The sequence below is a fragment of the Magallana gigas genome, chromosome 1 (genome assembly GCF_963853765.1).
Source record: "Magallana gigas chromosome 1, xbMagGiga1.1, whole genome shotgun sequence".
NCBI classification, from domain to species: Eukaryota; Metazoa; Mollusca; class Bivalvia; order Ostreida; family Ostreidae; genus Magallana; species Magallana gigas.
This window is the reverse complement of record NC_088853.1, coordinates 65,630,582-65,656,337: the sequence shown is the minus strand read 5'-3', so window position 1 is coordinate 65,656,337 and position 25,756 is coordinate 65,630,582. Positions and strand designations below refer to the sequence as shown.

General features: G+C 31.5%; 2 protein-coding genes across 2 annotated transcripts; both read left to right on the top strand.

Annotated features, from left to right (window-relative positions):
* The first annotated feature begins 6,806 nt into the window (after positions 1-6,806).
* LOC105343937 (uncharacterized protein in xynA 3'region) lies at positions 6,807-16,084 on the top strand. Its single transcript, XM_034464606.2, has 9 exons — positions 6,807-6,949; positions 7,661-7,839; positions 9,232-9,509; positions 9,609-9,752; positions 10,625-10,834; positions 11,477-11,592; positions 11,849-11,990; positions 12,397-13,183; positions 14,421-16,084. The coding sequence occupies exons 1-5, from the start codon at positions 6,906-6,908 to the stop codon at positions 10,754-10,756; spliced, it is 777 nt and encodes a 258-aa protein (XP_034320497.2). The 5' UTR covers positions 6,807-6,905; the 3' UTR covers positions 10,757-10,834; positions 11,477-11,592; positions 11,849-11,990; positions 12,397-13,183; positions 14,421-16,084.
* Positions 16,085-17,183: 1,099 nt separating this feature from the next.
* LOC136274067 (uncharacterized) lies at positions 17,184-19,364 on the top strand. The gene is made up of 3 exons (XM_066080178.1): positions 17,184-17,613; positions 18,389-18,473; positions 19,220-19,364. Exons 1-3 carry the CDS (start codon positions 17,405-17,407, stop codon positions 19,316-19,318), a joined length of 393 nt encoding a protein of 130 aa, XP_065936250.1. The 5' UTR covers positions 17,184-17,404; the 3' UTR covers positions 19,319-19,364.
* The last annotated feature ends 6,392 nt before the right edge of the window (positions 19,365-25,756 follow it).

Genomic DNA, 25,756 nt, shown 5'->3' with positions numbered 1-25,756 from the left:
GAATACAAAAAATGCAATGCTAGTAACGTGTTTGGTAATTTTGTTACTATTTTATGGACTCAAACTTAAATTCATGGTGTTTATTATATAGATTGACATCTTAGAAAAAAGATTTGGTAAAATAAATTATATGTTGACGGATTACTTTTCACGCTATAAGCTCTAAACCAAGTAGACCCTGACGAAAAAATCCGTAAAAATAACATTTTGCTACAGTTTTCTGCCTAGATCTGTCAACAATGTTAGATATCATTTAAACATTAATCAATTGACGATTGATTAAATTCGAAATAGCTTCTGTCTCTAAATTTAAACCGGTTTTAGTAAAAGAAAAAGAAAAATTGGGGGGGGGGGGGTCAAAACAAAGAAGATATAAGCATACCTGAGATCCTGGTTAATCAGAAGCTTCGTTTTTCATTTTACTTTAACAGAATCGAGTTTCTCAACATTATTTCATTTCTATCTCTCATAGAATACATATATTACCGTTCAAATTGCTTATTATTGCCATTGTTTACAGCAGCGATGTAGAGCAAAATCAATACCGGGTATCAAAAACGCTTTGTAAAAGTCGAACCAATATCGTAAAATCCGTAATATGACGTAGTGCGATACTCGGACTACTTTAAATGAGTACAATTCAAACTTTTTCTCAACAAATGGTTGTAGATAGGACACCAATGAACCTCATTCATATTTGTTCATAGTTTTAAACCTAAGAATAAGTCTGTACTTGCGCTGTTCGACAACTGTTCTGAGTGATTTAAAAGGCATTGGTCTGTTCTTGTAAGCATACTTTTCAAACAAAATGACATGTAGGACTTCATATTTATTGCTTTTATATCATTTGGCAAAATTTTTGGCCAGTTTCGGACAGAAAAAAGTCAGTTCAAAAAATGTTTTCATTCCTATCCTAAAATGTACAAGATGGCCGCACATCCCTCTTTAAGTGATTGCAATACATGTACATATTTTGAGTTATAAAATCAAGAAGATTACTTTTTTCTATGAAAATAATCATTTTCCAAATGATTTAAAGAAAAGACATGTGTTAATGTACGATAAATTACAGCGTTCAACACAATGGGTAAACGTACTTTTCATCACAATTGCGCACTTAAATTTGGTAGTGTTTATTTTTTTATTAATTACAATTGAGCCAAATTCAATGTAATGATTAAAAGAATCTAAACGAAAAAATCAACCCTCAGAACACAAACGACGAATTTTGTTGAAAAGACGACAACCTTCTCTATCATAATGTTTTAATTATGTCATTTATATGTTCCATAGATAATAAAAGTACAATATTGAAAACGAAAGTTGTTTTAACTAGGTCTCTTAGTCTAGTGATGATTTTTTTCAAAATATAATATAAAATGTGATATTTCTATGAAGGTAATATACTACTAAGTATCAAGTAGCATAGTGGACAAAGCATTCACTTATCATCTCTGCGACCTGAGTTCGATCCTCGTTTTCTTCAGGGGTTTGTATTTTAAAAAAAGATATGGCCGCCCGCTTAACACGTGGGTTTTCCCTGTGCACATTGGTTGTCCCCTACACTAAAGATTGACCCACTAGCGCAAACATACGTGCCAACAAAAAATACTGAGATTATCTGTAGAACTTGTTTGGCAATCGTTGCAAAATTTAAAAAGTTCAGTTTTTGTTTAAGTTAAAAGCAATGAACATTTCTCTTCTAGAAAACAGGACAATTTATTTTATTTTCAAAATACATGCATATCATCTTTAGGATGACGAATTCAATGTTCTGGTAACTGAGTTTTCCAGATATTGAAAGCTGCCGTCATGGACCAGAAAAAAATGTCGTGAAAAACAACCCACAAACTAACAAAAAATTACAAAAAAAAATATTATGAATTCTATATGTTGACCCTCACAGAATATCATTACCTAAAAGTAACGATATCACATTGACGACATAGATCTTTATCACTGGTAGGAAAACCATGACTATAAACCATTACCACTATCATTTTGCGACAGCCTTACATTTAATAACCTTTAATTTATACGAGCGCAGTTAAGAATAATTTCCACTTCAACTGACTAGCTGGTACATGTACATTTCTACATGGATAAGAATATATTAATAGGTGAAATGTGCAAAACATACCTTTATGTCTAATGCGCTCTTATGGGTTTTTTTTAAGTGTGAACAATCCAGTTTCTTCGTCTTAAATGGCTTAAATCGTTTGACTGGTATAATCTGGCTCGTCAATCATATACATGTATATAGCCTCTGTAACATACAAGTCACGCAATTGGTATACAGTTCCGTAACAGTCAATTCGGATTCATTACAATCTATTTTACGCAAGTTGTTTTGTTAATAGGTATCATTTTTTGGTAGCGCAGATTTTTCTCTTCTGATGGTTATTAATAGATAATAAATATGGCGTATTATTCAAACAAATTACGTGTTTCATAAAAAAAATTTCATGTGCATAGCGACTGCTGAATTTTATCATCTAAGATGTGGCGACCCCTGCCCTCTTTTTTTCCGCTATGAATGAATTTCTAAAACATTTTTTTCCTTATGTTGGAAACTTGTACAAATCAAGCTAGAAAAAACCCGATTTAACGATCTAATGCACCCTAAAGATAACGATTGAATAACATAACTATATGCAAAATGATGAAATGACAATAACAAACCGTCAACCATCTCAAAAATCCATAAAGCGAAATACGAATTTAAAGCAGAGAAACACAGTGGGGCGGACCTCTAAAAAGATAGAGATGGGATCAGGTGCCTTGGACTAGTAAGCATCCCTTGCCGACCGGTCGCACCTGCCGTATGCTCATTGTCAAGATCATAAATAAGAGAAGAAATCGTAGTCGGTCCTGCGTATTAATAATAATATAACAATATTTAATTTCATAAAAATAAAAATAAATATCCCTCCAAAATGCTTCTGAAAACAAAACAAAGATGCAATTTCCGAAATTCTAGAATGCGTTTAATGGAATTAAAGGAAAGCAAATACAGTGAACGTACAATAACAATAAATGTAAATGTGTATATATCGCTGCACATTTCAACTTCCTACTCTTACCTACTTTCAACGCAATCCGTATTTTCTTTGACAACATCCCCTACTAAAAGAGAAAACGCCCTCGAAGCATGTCTATTTAGTTTCATATTGAAGCTAATGAATGGGGTTAAATGAATTCTGCTTAAGCGGAAAAAATCCAAGTACGGTGAAAACCAGGAAATTTAAATCCCCAAGATGTGTCTATAAAAATAGAAAATTTATAGAAAAAAATTATTTTGGTATTTCAAGTGAATTAAAAGAAATGATCTGAAGGCGATGCCTACTGGCAATGATCGTCTTCCCAGCATTATGATTTTCATTTTAATAAGTATTTGTATGAGTTGTATAATGTTTAATACACAGTCATCCAAATGAATTGCTTTATTAGACAATGTACAGCTCATCTTAGGTAAAAATGTGCCCATTTAAATGTAAGAAATTTTTATGCTGCCAAAGTATTTTCTTAAATGTGAAAACTATGTTTTCAGATACCGGTATTTGACGATAATTTAGAACAAACGAAACCCATATCAACCAAAAGGATTACTAACGTTACATTTGGAAAATAATTTCGTGTGAAACTGTAGATGGGTGAACCCGATCATAAACAAATGATTAACAAATTGATAAACAAGACAGGAAAACAGGAAATGAGGAATATTGTTATGGGATATATTTAGTCCCCTACCGGTTTTCACCGGAGAAGACTATAGCTTTCCTCTGCGTCCGTCAGTCCGTCCGTCCGTCCGTCTGTCTGTCTGTCCCACTTCAGTTTTCCACACTTTTTTTTCTTAATGTGTTTGAGGAATAATATGAAATTTGCCGAAAACGAACAGCTTCAAAATGTCAAAGCACAGATCAAGTTTACACTTTTGTAGCGTCTGCTTGACATATTTTCGAGAAAATTAATTTCTTATAGGCCTATTCAAATTTTTTAATGTCCGGATTCGTTATCGGGTTCGGTGTGTATTGTATAAACGAGGAAAGTATGTAGTCAGTAATAATATTACTTAGACTTTTTATTTTATTGTGTCTAACAAACGAATAAGTTCTGTAAATAGTGTCAAGCACTGTGTTGTAAATATAATTTGTGTGTTATAATAATCGGGTTTATTATCGGGTTGGTCTGTTGGTTTGGGGTAAGAAATGATATTCTGCATTACAGTACATTGTCTCACAAATTTCGAATAATACAAACCGGTAGGGGACGTGTATTGCTTATGCAATACTATCAGAATGCTTGTTCTTTAAGCAATACCCCTGAGAATGCCATGTTTTCATACATTTTTTGTTAAGATCATAAGGAACACATGTTGCATAGTACATGTAGTTCTTTAAAATCATTAAAAAGTAATAGAGTGTTATACTGTTCTAACTTTTGCTTCTCTTCACGTGTATTAAGCTGTGTTTTTGAATATGTGATCGCTTATTGGAATTCAATAGGAGAGGTTTACGGATTGAGACGATTTTTTAAAATCCCCCCTCCCCCTTTTTTTAAATAAAAAATATTATTGTCGTTTATAATTTTTTCCCTGTTTTTATTATTGATATTGACTTTTAGTTATGTTTTTGTTCAAAGTCTTTATAAATAAAACATTGCCTTTACTCTATGTATTGCAATAATTTTCTCGATTTTTAAGTATTTAAACACTGCTTAAAATATACTTTAGGATAGTTGTAAAATAATTTTTAAAAAATTAACTATTAACAAATTGAGATAATTTTTTTTTGTCATATGATGGATATTTTCCTTCGGACACCTAAAAAAATATAACACTTCTTAACATTCAAAAACGTTATTACTGCATTTGGTTTTATAGATTTTCCCCAAAACATAAATTTTCTTATTTTCTTACTCTGTTGACAAATCATCGGAAAAAGTTGTTTGATGTTATAAGAAAATGTATTTCAATAAAAGTGACATTAAAATATCGAATGAAAATCATTGCAAATAAGCACAAAAAATATTTTAAAATTTATTTGATATGAAAGTTCTTCAGGAAAGAGTTATCGTTCCTAAGTCCCAAGCCCCAAACACCTTGGAGACTTTTCATTTCTGAGTTGATGAAAATTTCATAAATATCATGTTGGAATCACAAATACATACATATTTCATTATAGGCCTATATAAGTGAATATATTCGCTTTAATACTAAACTAAGTTGCATAAATAAAGGGGAAAATTCACTGATAGGATTTATGTATCCCAACCTGTTCAACGTCCGTGCTTGCACTTCGGAAGGCCTCGGGAAGCAAGGTACAACATGGTTCAAAAAGCGTACATTGCGATGTTTTGTTGTTTCCCGAAATATGTAACTTGACTTACGTTAAGAATGCAAAATTAGTGTACTTTAATTATTTTACAGTTTACATGACAGAATATTCATGTGACTGAATAGAAGTCTATATCTAAAACAATGCTTCAAAGTATGAAATTGAAAATGTATACCAGTCATCGAAACTTTAATAATTATAGATATATTCTATAATAAATCAATTATTTAACATCTTTTGAGATTGTAAATGATCGTATTTGTTTACATAAATCCCTCAGAATATAACGATAAAATCAAGAAATATCGAATTTTTATTTTAAATTTCCCGCATTTCTGAGAGCTGCCATTGAACTATAATCTGTTGACGTTACATCGTCCATTCAGATTTGATATGTCAACATAGCATTAGCATTAGCTTATTATGACATTAAGTCTAAAAACAAGTTGTTGAAAATAAGAAACTCTATCTGTTTGACATTTTGCCTTTGACTTTTCGCTAAATCACAAATCAATGACAAACATACGAAAGACGAATAGGGCCACTTAAAAAAATATTTTTATCTCGTAATTATGAGAAAAGATCTCGTTATTACGAGTTAATTATCTCGTTATTACGAGAAAAGATCTCGTTATTCCGAAATAATTTTCTCGTTATTACGAGAAAAGATCTCGTAATTACGAGATAATTAACTCATAATAACGAGATCTTTTCTCGTAATTACGAGATAAAATATTTTTTTATGTGGCCCTATTCGTCTTTCGTACAAACAGCATGTTTGTTCACTTGACGAATACATTTTGCGCGAGTATACTGCAGTAGTGTTAAGGTTCTGATACAGGGGAGCTCTACATCACATCAGCCTCCAGTAATAGCGATTTCTCTAACGAGCAAAAACGTTTAATCGTGTATTTTATCTTCAAAACAGTATGACCAAATGTTATTAACCAATTTAAAATTATTAATTCAAATTTAAATGTTTCATGACATTCCCTCTCCTTCAACAAATTATTTGCGAGTCTGAATGAATGCGTATATAGTGAAAATCGGTAAATGCCTGAAAATATATATATTTAACCCTAAGTCTGATTTAATCAGAGCATTATAGATTCTTTTATTTTTGATTTTTGGGACAGTCAGAATTAAAGAATCTGGAGAAGATTTGTTTTTAATCCGACTTATTATCCCCGTTAATATGATTAACAATCATGTTAAAGATATCGACCCTTTAAAGTCTGAGGTAAAAGGGTCAGAGTTATTAGTGATACAACGTTAATCGAGGTAAAACGCAATATCCAGTTTGTTATAAAACTCCCGCAATTAGAGGTATCCCCTGCACGTGTCATAATATAATAAGTAGGGTCTTAGAGTCGCGGTTGAATCTCAAATAACCTTAAGGCGTTCACATTTCCGTTAAAAGCACATGCGTATGGACAAGTATAGATCTTTATTAAAGGATATCAACTTGAACATGTATTTATATTCGCGTCATTATTTTGTTCTTAATATCAAGTTGTTCTCCTTTCATACTTGACTAGATGTGTTCAGGAGCTGACGACTAAGACAATTATGGATAACCTTAATACAGATACTGGAGAAACTTCGGACGCTGGGTATGATAATAAATACTTCTGTGATAGATTGTATGATCATCGTTATCGTTGTTACATAAGTAGAGTGTGTGTAAAAATATGCAAACTGTATTTTCCTGATAAAACAAGATGGAAATGTAAAACCTCTCGCAGTACAAAGCTTATCTAAGCCAGGACAGGAACAGATCTGATTTAAAACTCGAATCATTGATGAATATGTGGAAACATACAATCATGATGGAAAATGAAGGCTTTGATTTGATTTAATAAAAAACTAATGGTTGAAGGTAAGGATTTGAATAAAAAAGTTAACATCCTGCCGCCAAAATGAAAAGAAAGAAACGAAACAAAGAAAAAAGGACCTGAATAGGTTTTTTTGCTTACATTAGCCATTCTGACCCAACAATCATTGCGTTATATTGAGAATCAACATGTTCGACACCTTATTTACTATATCAGATATATTCCTTTATATTGTGAAGGTCAGCAAGGGGTGTCTGCTATAATTTCTATTTCAATAACTTTGGTTTATTTTCCTCAACTACATATTGCAACACGTACATGTGGTAGGTTGTTTTGCGTATTTTTTTAAAAAGTATTGTATTTTCATACACACAAACCATTTTGAATGATTTCTTATCATAACATTTAATGAACTTATGGTATAGTCGTTCATTGAAGTACATGCTAATAAATTGTAAACTGTATGTGCCTAACGAATTTATTTTACAGAGAAGAAACTGAGAAAAGGCTTTCAAGGTATATAGAAAATGTATTCCATTTCGTCGAAGACGATAAGTTCTGGTCAAAGTTCGGATGTATCCTTGAGAAAACGTATCCTGGGATAAAAGAAATTTTAAGGGACAGGATAAAAGACCTCGAAAAACTTGACTGTGGTATAGTTGTGGCAGGTATTGTAAATGATTAAAATATGTATAATTAAAAGTGTAAAAATGTTTATAATATATATATATATATATATATATATATATATATATATATATATATATATATATATATATATATATATATATAAAAAGCACTGAATAGAATCAACAACACTAGGCATCTTTAAAGTGTCGGATCTAATATATAGATACTAAGCCAGTAAACTGAATATAAAAAGCACTAAAAATGGCTAACGACACGAACAATAGAAATATATATATATATAGTTAAAGGTCTTATGCAAGAAAATAACCTATCTAACTGAACTTTTAACTATTATAATTTTTTCTCTTTCACTATTGATAGGCTAAAAGAATAGTTAATCAATTACCTTAATAAATGCTATATAGTAACAAAGTGGAATATATATTTTGTGCAAGACCTTGAGTGATGTTGACTCAACGAGCAGACTTGTTACACATGTTCTTTGTTTCTACACTAATAATATGTATACTTCTGTGAAGTATCAATTTACAGAGAAAATGTCCTCATTGATTTTCATTCAGGCGAAAGGTTTAAAGTCAACAATTAAAGCTAGCATTGTTTATAAAGCGATATTTGCTTGCAAAATCGACCTTTCGAGAGAAGCTTTTGTTTTATTCAAGAAATGCATTTAATTCCGACGTACGTTACAGGATTTAACATAGCTTAAAGCATTTTACGCTAAGCGGTTTAAAAGAACCCAGTTATGTTATACTCGCAAACGCAGATATTAAATTAATGATTTATCATTTAATTTTCTATAACTAAATATTATACCAACTATTTTACAAGATGACTCTTTATAACATTTAACATAATGTCAGGCTAATTCACACACGCGTCCTATTGTGGCGTAGGCAAGTAATGTTATACAATATATCAAAACGTTATTATCCAATCAATGGAGGCGTTACAAAACAAGATTGAAAGTATCAAACAATATCAACGGAAAATAACTAACATAACTAACATAACTTGTTGTGGGAAAATTAAAAAAAGGTATGCAACTCTATCAGAATCGTTGTGAGAATATTTCTTATTTTTTCTGTATCTTATAAAAAAAACCCAAAAAAAACCCAGTGAAATATTCACGGCGCAGAGTATTTGCTAGTTTTGCACTTTTCAACCTTCAATTTCCCAGTTGAGTTATTGATTTACCTTACACACTCCAATTTTTAAAATTACATTAACATCAACAACTTGGTACATGTAATGTGTAAAATATATATTAAATTCAAAATTTTTAGTTTTTAGAATGCAAGAGATTGTTAAAGGGAACTATCAGAAACCTGTGTTGACCTAAAAAAAAATAAAAGGAGTAAAAAAATTATTTTTCTTCAACTAGGAAAATGTAACATTAGTTTAAATTACAGGCGAAACAAGCTGTGGAAAAAGCTCTCTAATCAATAAACTTATAGGAAGTGACACTCTACCTGGGGATGTCTTAGAAACAACAACTAAAATATATAGGATAAAATACTCCGACACAATTAAAGTGCAGACATTTAAACATGGATGTACGGAAGCCATCGATCATCCTTGTAACAGTTTAGAAGAATTGCACGCAGTGCTTGAAGAGTTAGAGGACGATGACAAAAGAGATAATACAATTTGTCAAGTAGATGTTTACATGCCATTCTCAAAAATACAGGTAAAACGACAAATATGTTAAAGAAATACTCTAATCATTCATTTAGTATTCATTTTGTTATACATCGTGTGTTTAATCAATGGGATATTCTCATTTCAGAGAGGAAATGTTGTCTTTGTTGATACTCCAGGAATTGGCGATTCTGAAGACTTTAAACAAATATTGGAAGAATATATTCCCAAAGCTGTTGCCTTCATCTTCATCGTTGATGTGAATAGAGCAGGAGGTTTACAAAAGGACAGGGTATAAAATATCACTATCATCACTATTTTGACCAACTGGTTGTTGCTTGCTCGTTTTTCAACAAAAGTGTATGGCTTTACTTAATATTTCTTAATACGTGCGTGCATTTTTCTAGAACTTTGACATATATAAGGGTTTTTTTGAAAATTTTTGAGACATTTCATCTGATAATAAATGATAACTTAGATGAGAAATAAACTTTACTAGCATCTAGTTTTTAAAAAAAATAAAGGGTGTCCAGGTAGCGTAGTGGGCAATGCACTCGCTTTTCACCGCTGCGACCCGAGTTCGATCCCCGTGATCGACAGAGGTAGTATGTGATAGGGTATGGCGGTCGCCCGCTTGGACACGTGGGTTCTCTCCGGGTCCTCCGGCTTCTTCCCACACCAATGACCCCCTCGCGCTAACATCCGTGCCAACGAGAGATATTAATATAAGTTGTAGAACTTGTTTATCAATCGTTGTAAAATAAATAAAGTTCAGTTTTTAAAAAAATATTGATTTGAATTAAATACTGGTAGCATCAAAAATTAGTTAAAAGTCATTCTGGTTTATATTATGCCTTATTATTATCAAAAGATTAAGTGTAAGACGCGTCCTCGTTATATGCCAGTAATGTAATGCTTTTTTTTGTAATATATTATATGTAACGAAAAAAAACCCCCTAAACAAAACAAAAATTCCATCTTGGAACCAATCAATTTTCCAGAGACTATTTATTAAACTCTTATGTATATACTATATTGATTAATGCATGAATTATCATTAATAATTTAAATTAAATTCTATTTTTTTTTTTTTGTTTCATTAATGTACTTATGGATAATAAAATGGAAATATATGTCAATTAAGAATTTGTATTTATTTTTCAGTTGCTACCAATATTCTCGACAATAAAATCAATCGCTGGAGAAATGAAGTGTTTTGACTTTGAAGATACCTTATTTGTAAGAAACAAGTGGGACTCTATAGATGCTGACCACAAGAAAAAAGAAAAGATTTAAATTAAACTAAATAAACGGATCAAAGAAGAATGGCCTTGGGTGAAAGAAAACCATATCTTCGATACATGTCTAAAAAAGGTCAGAGTTCATGCAAAATTATTTGAGCAGTAATCAGCCTCTAAGAGGAAGAGGCAGCTCCTACATAAAATGATTCAACAATTACATTTTCTATAGTTAGACTAGGTTATGGTTTATTCAAATCACGATCCATTCTTATCTTTGATTGTGTTAACAAAATTTAGTTACCTAAATTGCTACTGATTCAATTGCAATGTTATGTAGAAACGGAATATGGGTTTTATATTATTCTTAGGAATATGAATTATCTGAGTTTTAATGGGTTTTTTTTGGTTATATTATTACTTTCTTTCCGTTGATGCGTAAATATTGTTAGGTATTGATAACTCTAAGTTATTACATATTATATCAACTAAACATTTTAAAAAACGTCTGAAGATTGAATGAAAGCGCTAACGTTTTACTCTGGGTTGTCTTTCATTTTTCAAATTTTCTTTATATATATATATATATATATATATATATATATATATATATATATATATATATATATATATCATAATTTGCACAAACACTGTCTATCACAGGATCAATAACATGAAATCATTGAAACATAATGAAAAGATTTATGGGTATCATTTAAACAATGTCTAATTCAAAAACCAGATCTTTAAAACATTTAATATTCTTATTGGATTTCAGGACTTAACTAATGTTGTGGACATTATTGAATACAAATCTCAGTTTCAAAAATTGGAAGATTCAATCCAGGATCTTATCAAAAGGAAGGAAAATATTCGAATTCAAACTCATGGAAAGTAAGTATCGACAATTTTATTTATTGACTAAGAAGTGTTAATAATCTAAAAAAAAATGCAATCACTAAATTTAATCGCATATACTATAAGGGTGGTGTGTACAATAGGTTGTAATTGTATTGTTTTAGATTCAAAACTTGACCTGAAGCATTTTAAATTAAAAATTTGAATATAACAAATCAATAATTGCAAAATATGTTACAGAAACATATGCTGGTCTATTTTAAGAAAAGCGTTTACTTAATATTTATATCAGTTATTTAAAGAGTGTGATTGGAGACATTATCACGATACTCTCCGACGGCCAGGATACCATAAAAAGGGAAAAGGAAGCAAACGATACTTCATATGCACACTTTCTTGAAAAACGCAACAGAAATAGAGAGTCAATCAACCTTGTGAGTATTAATAACTATGTCCACATAATGTAAATCAAATTAGGAAATAAACATAATTCTGTTTTTCAGAATGTTATTGAATTTTATTGGGGTTTTTTTGCAGTCTAAATGCGAAGTATTTATAATTAAACCCTTGTCCTATGAAAGCGGCAAGAAAAACTATATGTCCTTGCCATTTGTACCCGATTGGCGATTTCTTATACACTGACCTCAGTTTTTGATTTAATATTGCCGTTGTCAGTTTAATTGTTTGTAAAAAGCTTACCATTAGAAAACAAAATATAATTCAAGGTTTTTAAATCGCATAGTTATTTTTTATTTACAAAACGATTATCGAAAGATCATGACTTTCATTTTTTTTTCTAATCCTTTATAAAATTTTAATATTTCTTTCCATTTTATTCAGATGGAAAATAATGAAGACAAAATAGTCATGGACATACTAAAACATCTCGTCGACGATCTTTACAGCTACATCAATTCCGAAGAGTTTTCAGATCAAATATTAAAAGGAGAACCAAATTTAAGTACTTTTTCAAAAACCCGAATTGAAGGCGAAATTCAGAGTCGAATGGCAGACGCTGTCACAGCATGGCTTGATACAAACGTACCTCAAGTTGTTGATTCCGTATTTCATAAAATTATTCCGAGAAATGCTGATAGTCATGAGGAGATGATTAATGTATTTGAAAACCTTGCGGGGGTTTCTACATTCTGTAACGATGGAAGCATTGGATTGCAGGAAGCTGTTTTGACTGCAGCAAGCGGTTTTGCTTGGGCTGGTTACTCGGCTGCTTTCGTTGGTCCACTCTTACCTGGTGTACTAACAGGACTTGGATTGGGCAAGGCAGTATCGGTTGGAATAAAATATGTTTCTAACATCTTACCCGAAACGGATGCAATTATAAAACTTTCCTTTGAAACACGCGTGGAATCGATGGATAAGGAATCACTGAAAACATTGTTTGTTCAACACTATGACAAACATCTGCGTAAATTTTATCGAATCATTTTTAGAGAACATATACCTGCTGTAGAAAGCAATTTGTCTTATGCTTTGGAAGAGATGAGAAAAGATGCCGATAGGCTGGATACAGAGCATAATAATATCATAGAAATGTCACTAAGCATGACTGAATTTCACGAAGACGTAGCAAAATTGCTTGAGTCAATAGACACAAAAAAGGTTTGAGGTATGAATGGTTCGAACTACATAATAGAAAAAAAAGTCATCTATAAGAACATTTATGCATTTTGTTTCCAATGGTACCACAGGTAACTTTTGATGGCTCGAACTTCAATTGCTTGAAGTTCTTGATCGCTCGAAGTGAGTCTAGGGTCCCGATTTTTTCCCTTTATAACTAAGCAAATTTACCTTTGATTTCCCGAAATCTTGAACTTTCGAAACCCTTGACCCCTCGAAGTCAAACTGCAGACCTGTTGTTCATAATCTATAGTTTCTTTCTCTCGATATCTCGAAGTAGCCGTGTATCTCCAAGCGTTATACCTAATTGACACCCACTTGGTCATTTATATGGCTCTAGGCGTTAGACGCGAGACCCGTGTCAGCGGTTGTTTATTCAGACGACACTTGTCCTGCAAGGTGATAATTGGTTGATGATTGACCATACCGATACCTAATCTATAATTAACACAAACCGTTTTACGATAATTTGGAGACGCAATGAAAATGAAAAATTAATTGAGATGAAAAGATAATATTGAGCCATGGTCAAATTTTAAAATTATAAAACTGTTAACATCATGCTTATCAAGATCATTTATTGCCGAATAAGTTCTTACAGCTGGTGAAAGACCCTTACAATGGGAACAATGGGTGATACTCAGTAATCTCATTTATGACATTTATAACATGTCGATCGTCTCACAGTACAGTAGTATTGGGCAATCTAGTCTTAATATGATGAATAAAATAAATAATTGTTATGAATTAATTTAATAGTTGTTTGTATTTAGTTTTAAAAACATTCAGTTCTGTATATTTTACTGAAAAGAAAACGTTGTTTAAGCACGCGTATAAGGTTAGCACTAAATAAATGGCTTAATCATAACATCCAGTAAGACTAATTTTAAAACCCGTCGGTCAACCTGGAAAAATCCGAACTCTTGAAAACTCGAATTCTTGAAACCTCAAACTTTTTCCTTTGTCCCATGGACTTCGAGCTATTAACATATACATCTACTGTAAAGCAACCTGAATCATTTTGACAACAATCGTTTGATAGTTGTAATCCTTTTTGTTTCAAATCAAAATTCACGATTAAGAGTTTCATAACTATGTACTTTAAAATTAACTTTATGCGTCAAAAATAAGCTACAAATTAATCTTGAAAAAAATGAAACTTTTGCGAATTATTCCATGTTTGAAATAAGAAGGAGGTAATTGGCAATTAATTAATTTTTTTTTAGTTTAGGAGTTGCTGTGTGATTATAAATTTGGAACGACGTCAGAGCATACAATAGATACAGCATCTTCAGGCCATTCAACCACTAACCGCAATACGTCTTTAACATAGAAAAATAAGCAGCACTGCTCAACGGTTTTCCATAGCTTAGAACTACAACCTATAGTTCAAGATGAATAATAATTTGTACAATGTGATATTTAGAATACTTTTGTTTGTTTTACCGGAGATAGTTATATGCAGAACTAATATGTAAATGAACGAAACTTTTATATTATGCAGTTAAGGGTGTTGTGTTTACACTGTATTACAAATATATGTAATAGGAGTAATATTTTCATATATATTTATTTAGTCAAATACCTAAAATTGTAATTACAAACTTTTTTCCAAAAGAGTTATCTCTCTTTTTTATTGAGTAGCTGTAGATCGATATCTAAAAATATAAGAATTTTCCGATCAAATGATTTAAACAATAGTATAACGTATTTACCCAGAAAGTACATCTGGTAATATTGTATTTTACACTGATTTTGATATAGTGTTTACCGCAGCGAGTGTCTTTATTTTTGTAAGTGCCTAATCTGATAGAATTTGTACATATACCATACATCCATGTGTAAGTTTTAAGTAACAAGTAACAATGTTATCTATAGTTATAAAGCATTTACATCTGTAATACAGTTTTAAAAACTAATGGTTTGAAAAGTGTCACTGCTATGTGTAAAAACAAAAATGAATTGAGATATTTTAATGCATATAAGAAACAAACAGTTTGGCGAAGGTGAAAAATGGATACAATCTTAGTACATTTTGCTTGAAATTGAGGTAGAAAATGTGTACTATTGTGAATTATGCTAGGGAAACCTTCCAATGTATCAGGTTTTGTGTAAACTGATCTTAAAATTTAATTATGTACCTAATTTCGAAAATTGCGCAAAATGTTTTACATCATTTCAAATAAACGGAAAATTAATATGAACCCCAACAAAAACTATCGAAGGATTTTTCAAAATGTTGTTTTATTAAATGTCATTAATCACTTGCGCCAATGCAATTTATATAGATCATGTTACAGTACGCATGTCATGTGATTAGGAAGTAAATATGATGTAACGAAAATGCATTAAATATAGTGTTCGATATCGTTGTTGATATATGCATTAAAGATTTATAGCAATTCGCCCGGTGAAAGTTTTTTTAAAAATTTAAATAGTGCTGTTTTTCGATACAATTTCAGCTTTAAATTAAACACCTGTTATGTATCTGCGTAATTTTTACTGAACCTTTTTGCGCCATAAAAGATAAACTCAAGTGTACACGGTCATCTAATGCTTAATGCATCTGAAATATCGAAACCGAAAACGCTGTGTTTATTTTTTCATCATTGGAACAACATTCATTTAATTACATACTTTTGAAATGATAAATCGTATAAGACCCTAAAATGATACCTAAATGTTGTTGTTTTTTTTATTTATATGAAATCTACGATATTCTTATATTGCCTTATTATAAAGAGCTATCTAGTAAAAATTCTAAATTGCCCAATATTATTTCAGAGGTATATAAGAAGAATAAAATATGATAAAACCGAAATACGGTATACATTAAAATCATGCACAGTTAACTTCATTAACTATATTACCATATAAAACAAATCGAACGGGTTGAAAATTCAGAACATATTCAAAGCAAAAAATCAAAATATATTTCTAATTGAAAAAAACCCCAAACAGATTAGAAATCATTTAAATGTTACCAATTATCACATTTTATTCATTGCTTGAAGCATTGAACACCTTGTAAATGAAACTCAAATTATTTATAACAATGCAGTGTAACATTTTTATACATAGTATTTTTACAATAATCTTTTCATAAACCATTTATTAAACATATTTACTGAAAAACAATTAATAGGTTTGTAATTTTTCCAACGTGTTGAAAATATAAAGAAAAAAATGTAGGGGAGCTAAAGAAGCATATAAAATCTAAATTACATGTAATTCCAAGTAAAAATAAATCTTAGTTATTATCTATTGCTTGTAATATTAAAGCAACGTAAAGTTAACTGAATACAAATAAAGAAAAATACCAGGTACATAATTTTACACAATAATGACCTCCTGACTTAAAGTGCAATGTCGTGTAAATGTTATCAAAAACATTGTAAACAGATTCAAAATGTATACATACGAGTCAAGACTAAAATAGTTATACGGGATTTAAACACGCAACATTATACAAACATGTCATTTTTGCTACTTATTATTTATTAAGAAAAAACTTTGTATGATTAAAATATTGTTCTTTGTAATGTTGATAGTGCTTTTACCTTAATTCATTTGTGATCATTTATTTAATAAACATCCCAAGCCTTGGAAAATTGTTCAATCCAATCAAGTTGCATGAAAAGAATTGGCAGATATTGGAATTTGTTAGCGACAAAGATAATTTTCCCTTGGTGATTTACTTGGAATGGTGAATTCCGTGTTCAAATTAATTTTCTTGGCTCTACAAGTAGACTCTTTTAATGAATAAATTTTCAAAATCCAGTTTGAACATTTATTTGAGAATTGCTTTCAAAGTAATGACTATCTATCCATTAGTATTGACAAGTTAAAATCGAATTGTAGGCAGATATAAATGTAATGAAGATAAAAGTATATGGACCAAATACCGATAATAATCGAACTTATCTATCATTCATCCCTTTTGACTTGATGTATTGTACGTTGTCAGTTGTTAAAGTGGCTCAGCGTTTCAGAGGTAGAATACCCTAAAACTTGTATATTTGAGTATTATAGGTAGATATATAAAAAATACTTACATTATCTTGCAAAATGGTAAGATTTGGTCTCGAGGATACCAATATCAACAAATGAAGTAATAATACTTCAAATATTTCGATCTAAAAAATTATAAACATAATGACATTGACCTGCTGCTTTCTGTGTTTGGTATTTCTATGTTTTGGTTTTTCGCATGCTGTTGTTCACGGTGAGAGGTATCGTGGTCCCGTTGTCAAGTTGTTTGAGACAATCGGACCACAGCAGTGTGTCCGGGAATGTAGACACAGACCCAAACTATGTCGTGGGGTCAACTACCGGAATCAGGAACTGCTTTGTGAACTCGTGTCAGCCATCAACGAAACGGAACCAAATTCTGACTACGTTAGGATTGAACTCGGTCAGGTAAGGACTCATTTGTTCAATTTAACTCGTTAACCAATCAAACAACAATGATATATATTACATGTTTCTTGTTTACAAAATATATATACTTGAAAGCAATAAAGAAAACGTCCTGAAGATGTTAGGCTACGTGTTATGACGATCTTGTGATATGATTAAAGATTACAATGTGACGGTTGTGAGATTTAAAAGCTTGTATAGTTCATCGGTGACTTGATTAAAAAGATTATAGGAAAGTAAATAGACATTAAAATAACATTAAAGTTTTCAAAAGAATATGTCGGAACTATTTAAACTAGCAATATTGCTATACCTAGCGTAAATTTCTCAATGATAAAAATACGACCACATATTTTCATTTGAAATGATAAGTGTTCATTTCAAAATGAATTTTTAGATAAATAATGTGCATGAATATGGTGTCCTTTTTTCAAAACATGGTGATTTGAATGCATTACAGGTATAACAGGTTCGCAATCCCCAAGTTAATTATCCTATATTTAATTCTAATACTGTAAACCAACATTTATTCGCGGCGACTTTATTTCGCGATTTACTTCCAATAAACTGGTTTGCGACGACTAATGTTCGGGAGAAAGCCTTATCCAGACCCATATTTTGTTGTAACAACCATACGATAAAAACTGGTTCACTGCGAGAAATATTTAAAAAATGCGAAAATTTTTCGCACGCGAATAAAAGTTGGTTTAGAGTAATTCGCAACCCTTTTGCGTTAAACTCCGTACGTTCTGAGATTTTTTTTTATTGTCTTCAGGAAATTGTTAACACTGAATGCCTGTCTTGTTCCATCGACGAGCTCTGTGTTATGTTATCCAGTAAACAATTCCATTGTATCAAAGGTTAGTGTATATTGTTTAAGATGATTTGCAATGTCGTCAGGTAACCTTACACATGAAAGGACTGCGAACGAAAGCATTGTTAAGCCGCCTAACTAAACGTTATTTTTTGAAAATTGTCTTATTAGCGTAATTTGTTTTTAAAGTAATGAGAACATTTACGTAAATTTAATTAAATATAAATGACTTGGTCAAACGAAGTAAGATATAAGTTTGTATTTGGGGTTAAAATAGCTCATTTCATAATAAAAAATCACGGAAAACGGAAATGTGAAACAAAAATTCATTTTGGTATATATGGGTTTATTGTTTCACGGGAGGGGGTTGGTGGTTGGGACATATGTCTTTAGACCGAAATAAATTCCAAAAAAAAAAGAATTTTGCTTTGTAAATCTTTGAAAAATAATTAAAAAATATGAATTAAAATGAAATTTAACACGTAAAGATGTGATTATTAAGTTTTTATGCACATATCGGCCGCTGAATAATATTTTCCCCACTCATAGAGACAAAATTCAATGAATTTTTGTTTAGATACCCCCGTTAGCAAAACTTTTGTTTTAAAATTATAAATTTGACTACAAATTTTATTTTGATATAAATCAATTAGGATTTGATCATACTTTTTTTGTAGATAAATTTGTTTTTGAATATCTGACATGAAAAAAAGTTGGCGGGAAACGGGTATTAGCGTTCACAGTTCTTCCAGTCATATTTTTCTGTTATTTATATACTTTGACTACTTTTAGAGGGTAATGCAGCAACAGGTCCAAAAGACTGCACCTATATATATAACTCTAACACCCAATCCCCCAGTGGACATTATCAAGTATGGCTGCCAAACTTAGGTCACGTGACAGTTTACTGTGATATGGTGACAGATGGTGGGGGATGGACGGTAGTATTTTTTGTATTAAACGAACATTTATGGTTGACAATTACTCAGATTATAATTTTATATGCTAGAATTATAATTATCCAAGAGTATAGCAATATATTGAGCTAACCTACATGAAAGAAGATGTATTCCCTTACATAAAACACCTGTTTCCTACCAGGTTTTCCAAAGGCGCCACGATGGGTCCCAGGATTTTAACCGAACATGGATAGAATACAAGAACGGTTTTGGAAATATGTCATTGGAGTTTTGGCTTGGTATATGCTTTCTTGCTTTCGTCAAAAGTATCGAAGACCGTTGATTATAATTCAATTGATGATTGATTGCTTAAGGCTAAATGTATCTTAATGGAAAAATATTAAGTATTTTGTCAAATATCGGTGACAATGACTTTATGATTGAATGAATCCAATAGCAACCCGATTTATACAAACCTAAAATTGGTTGGGGCATTTAACAAAGAGCGCGTTATTACTAGAATTAATGATTCATTTCATAATATTTCAGGTAACGAAAAACTCCACTACCTTCTATCTCAAGGGACGAATGAGATGCGAATGGATATGAAAGACTTCACCAACGAAAAACGTTACGTCAAGTACAGCAGTTTTAACGTTGGAAACGAATTCAGCAATTACACTGTGACCTTATCGGGGTTCTCTGGGGATGTAGGTGAGATCTAAAATTTTCAAAGAATTGTTCAGAGTACCACTCTTATTATAAATGCAAATGAGTTTAACTGTATAAAATTTCTAATTTCTAATTTACTACTGACAATTTGAGCAAATGATTTTTCTAGGAGTTGTATCTTTGCAATCATATCTTTGTTTTGATTAAGAAATGTGGTCTGTAGCGTCTAGTATACAATTCATTGCACTGATAAAAACAGTGGTTTTTGAATGTTAATTAAAAAGAAATTTACTAAATCAATTTTCATTTAAAATGTCGAATGCTTAGCGGATATTTACTTTTTTAATGTTTCTTAAACAAGTCGACATAGTAATTGTGATTTAGTACATTATATTTATCGTTCCTTATTTACATTTTATTGTACTGATGTTAATACGTTTTTTTGTAGATGACTGTTTCACAGGGACTGCAATGCCAATTAACAACATGATGTTCACGACGCAGGATCGGGACAATGACATGTTCGCCGAGAACTGTGCGGAACTCTCTGCGTCTGGATGGTGGCACAACAACTGCAACTGTGCCAACCCTAACGGTCTCTACCTGTCCGGGGAGACAGCTTTGCACGATAAAGGGATAATTTACGGACCGTGGCTGGGTTTCTCTTATTCATTGAAGTTCACTGAGTTAAAAGTTAGACGGTTGATCTAGTGGTCTATATCACCCATACACACAGTAAGAAATTAATAGAGATAAAAGTTACACGTGATCCGTGGTCTCTGCGTGGGAGGCGAATCCACAATACCGTGGTTTCATTCATATTCCAGGGTATTAATTTTTGTAGATAAATGAAAATTACAGTCTCAAGGATACGTGGCTAATGACCCTATCAATACAAAATGTTAATAGAAATTGCAATTCAATGAACATAAGTTTAATGGATCAACTTTTGAATGAAATCCACTAAAAGTTGTATTCCACGAATACTGATGAAACCACAGTATCTAGTGAAGGAATTAATGAGTTATAGGTTAGCCGGGAGATCTATTCTGTCACACATTAAAACAAATGACACTTGACATTTTTGGACGTAAAAATTGATTGATTTTATGATTCTAATTGTGATTTATAAACCTTTTGCAGATAGATACATTAACGTTGTGTGATGGAATAAGACAATGGAATTATGGTGTCTCTTACGCATATTCTCTTTGTCAGTATTTTCACTTACAACTTCATTATAAAAGTTGAATAGGCAAATAATTGGAGTTTTACAAGAAGCTACCATGAAAAGGGCACGAATTTTAATGGTAAAAGAAAAAAATGCATTTTCATCTGTACAAACATTTGAAAATGGAGATATATGTTTTCTTAATATCATGATACAAATAAGAATTTCTACTATCATTTTCAATTTTTGTTTAAGATGGACAAGTACGATTCGAGTGCGAATCACTTTGTGTAGCTTGTCATTTTTATGAAGTCGTGGGTTCTATGTAATACTTAACTTTTGTTTTGTGATTTTATTCAAAATTAATGTAAAAGGTAATGTTTTGAGTTGACATTTAGTGACCATATTACATTTTTCAGGTTAAATGCTAAAATGGCGCCAATGACAGCAACGATTTCTGCTATTGTTAATAATATTAGAATAAAAAAATCCTTAAAGCTCTCATCTGTAAGGTATCAGTCAAATATTTTCAATTCTTAAATCTATTTGATATTAAATGCAGACAAACAACAGGCTTAATAGTTTTATTAGAGTATGACTAATTTATTTAATCCAATATATACTGCTACGTATCCCCTTAGAGAAAAAAAAGACTTTAATGTAATATCTGGATACACGAGAGAAACACCTTTCTTCAATATGTTAATAGAATTAAAGGAAAAAACAATTTCTTGTGGCAGAAATACAAAATTTAAAAGAAATGTGAATATTTGTCGTATTAGCAACACACTTCCATAGTAAAGGTAAGAAATACACACTTTTCGAAACGAACATATAAATTCGTGATGGTAAACATATTAAATTGCATTTATGTAAATTATAACATTAATGTTCATATGTCATTTAATTTTTACTTGTACAGTGGTTATAATTTACGTATAAGATACTTTTTTATCCGTATTGTGTTTTTGCCTTTGTATAAGTCTGAGCAATGGGAGTTATCTTTTTATCTGTTAATTTAGTAATGGCTGGCCTGCGGTACAAGGACAGTTTTTTTAATGATATTCGTCTATTTAGAGGAATTATTGCGGGTTTCTAACGAGTGCATTCTTTTTATGATTTGCATAATGATTTTGATTATAATCAAATATCAGTCAAAAGTTTCAGGCTGGACTTTGTGTTACATTAGGATCACTTACTTGCCAATTACATTTGGTAAAAGCGTATATCCGATTACCATCTTAAGCGACCCCCTCCCTCTACAACGCATATCATCTTACAATTGTAAGTGGTGAACCCTCATTTAAGAGGAAGGGACGTTTTGTTTGATAGTCTGTTATCTACACGCGGGGTTGCGATCATAAGATAACCGTGATAAAGGCAGCCATGGGCGATCTCTAAAAAGTTGCATAATCCAGTGCTACAGCATGTATATAGACGTAGAGCCAGATGGCTCTTAATGTCATCTTATTATGTTCATCTTATGTAATACTCTATCTCCACTGCATTTCATTGTCATGTAATAAATTATTTCAATGAAATTGACACGTCTACAAATTACTTTTGTATGATATCATCCCAGTAGTTTTGATCAAAGACTATTTTTTGTTTTAAACTAATTGGAAATTGATCAAGTTTGAGGACGTTGAGATAAAACGCATAATGAACAGAATGATTGCATCTATTTCAATAAACAATTAACATTCCAATTACGAAACATGTGAATTAATAGAATTAAATATGAAGACGTAAGCTAAAACCTTGCATAACACTGTGCAAGTTAAATAGCAATGCTATGCTTGTATTGAACAGTTCTCGAAGTTAACTGTAGTGAATCCTCAACTAGCTTAAGAGAATATACAATCATCTTTGGATGTATATATAGATATCTAAATATAAAAGAAAAAACATATGGGTGAAATGAATCTATAGTGTGGTGTGGTTTACGCCTGCAACATAAATACAATTGTTGATAGGTAAAACCATGGATAAAATATATTAATTGACAAACAATGTCTCCTAACTCAATGAAAGAGCGAATGTAAAATGCGAACACCATCACTTGCTTGCTTTACTTGGTAAGTCTGTGTTCCGGTATTTCCTATACGGTTGTTCCCGGTGAGAAGTACCTTAGTCCCGTTGTCAAGATGTTTGAGACCATAGGACAACAGCAGTGTGTCTGGGAATGTAGACACAGGCCCAAGCTATGTCGGGGAGTCAACTACCGGAAACAAGAACCGCTGTGTGAACTCGTGTCAGCCATCAACGAAACGGAACCAACTTCTGACTACGTTAGGATTGAACTCGGTCAGGTAAGGACTCATTTGTTCAATTTAACTCGTTAGCCAATCAAACAAAAATTATATATATTACAGGTTTCTTGTTTACAAAATAGCAATATTGCTATATCTAGCGTATATTTCTCAATGATAAAAATACGACTACATATTTTTTTGAAATGCTAAGTGTTCATTTCAGAATGAATTTTGAGATAGATAATGTGCTTGAATATGGTGTCCTTTTTTCAAAACATGATGACTTTAATGAATCACAGGTATAACAGGTTCGCAATCCCCAAGTTGATTATTCTATATTAAAAATTCTAATTCTGAAAACCAGCATTTTTTCGCGGTGACTTTATTTCGCGATTTACTTCCAATAAACTGGTTCGCGACGACTAATGTTCGAGACGAAGCCTTATCCAGACCCATATTTTGTTATAACAACCATACGATAAAGACTGGTTCACGGCGAGAAATATCAAAAAATGCAAAAAATTTCTCGTACGCGAATAATAGTTGGTTTACAGTAATTTGCAACCCTTTTGCATTAAATTCAGTAAGTTGTGAGATTGTTTTGTCTTCAGGAAACTGTTAACTCTGAATGCCTGTCTTGTTCCATTGACGAGCTCTGTGTTATGTTATCCTGTCAAAAATTCCATTCTATCAAAGGTTAGTGTATATTGTTTAAGATGTTTTGCAATGTTGGCAGGTAACCTTACACATGAAAGGACTGCAAACGAAAGCAATGTCTAGACGCCTAACTAAACGTTATTTTGTAAATTGTCTAATTAAAGTCATTTTTTATAATAATGAAAACATTTAAGTATATTTTCATTTAATATAAATGATTTTGTCAAACAAAGAGAAATAACTTTGTATTTTTGGGTTAAAATAGCTCATTGCATAATAACGGAAAACGGAAATGTGGAACAAAAATTCCTTTTGAGGGATTTTATCAGCCGCTAAATAATATTTCCGTCACTCACAGAAACCGATTTTAATGAAAATCTTTTAGACCCTCGAAAGCAAAACTTTTGTTTAAAAATTATAAATTTGATTACACATTTTATTTTGGTATAAATCAATTAGGATTTGAACATACTTTTTAGTAGATAAATTTGTTTTTGAATATCTGACAGAAATTCCATAAATATCAAAAATATTTGGATGAAAAAATGTTGGCGGGAAACGGGTATTAGCGTTCACAGTTCCTCCAGTCATATTTTTATTTTATTTATATACTTTGACTACTTTTAGAGGGTAATGCAGTGACAAGTCCGAAAGACTGTACCGATATATACAACTCTAACACCCAATCCCCCAGTGGACACTATCAAGTATTGCTGCCAATCTTCGGTCACGTGACAGTTTTCTGTGATATGGCGACAGATGGCGGTGGATTGACGATAGTATATGAAGTTATTGCATTAAATGTATCATTCATGGTAGACAACTTACTCAAAGTATAATTTTAAAGTTGTTATGCCAGAATTATAATTATCCAAAAGTACAACGATATATAGAGATAACCTACATAACAGAAGATGGTTTGCCTTATATAAGCACATGTTTCTTACCAGGTTTTCCAAAGGCGACACGATGGATCCGAGGATTTCAACCGAACATAGATAGAATACAAGAATGGTTTTGGAAATGTATCATCTGAGTTTTGGCTTGGTATTTATATGTTTTCTTGCTCTTTCTTTTCAAATGCATCAGCTCTTTTTACTATTATTTGATTTAGAATTAATGCCTGACAGCTAAATGCTTGCTATTCGGAGATTGTTTTTAAGATATCATCGACGATGACTTGATAATATTGAAGGTAACGACAAAATCCACCATCTTCTAGCTCAGGGGACGTATGAAATGCGAATGGATATGAAAGACTTCTCTAACGAAGAACATCATGTCAAGTACAGCAGTTTTTACGTTGGGAACGAATTCACCAATTACACTGTGACCTTATCGGGGTTCTCAGGGGATGTTGGTGAGATTTACAAATGTCCGTAGTACCAATCTTATCATAAATGCACATAAGTTTTACTGTATAAATTGATTCTAATTTAAGCAAATGTTATTGTATGACTTTTCTTTTTGCAATCACGTCTTTGTTTCGATTAAGAGATATGGTATACAGCATCTAATATTCAATTTACTGTACTGATAAAAACAGTGGTTTTGGTAGGTTGAAAAGAAATTTATAACTTCCATTTCATATAAAATAGAGAATGTTTTGCAGATGCTTAATTTTTTTCTTTTTGGCTTTGTGTTTTGAACGAGTCAACATAGTAATTGTGATTTA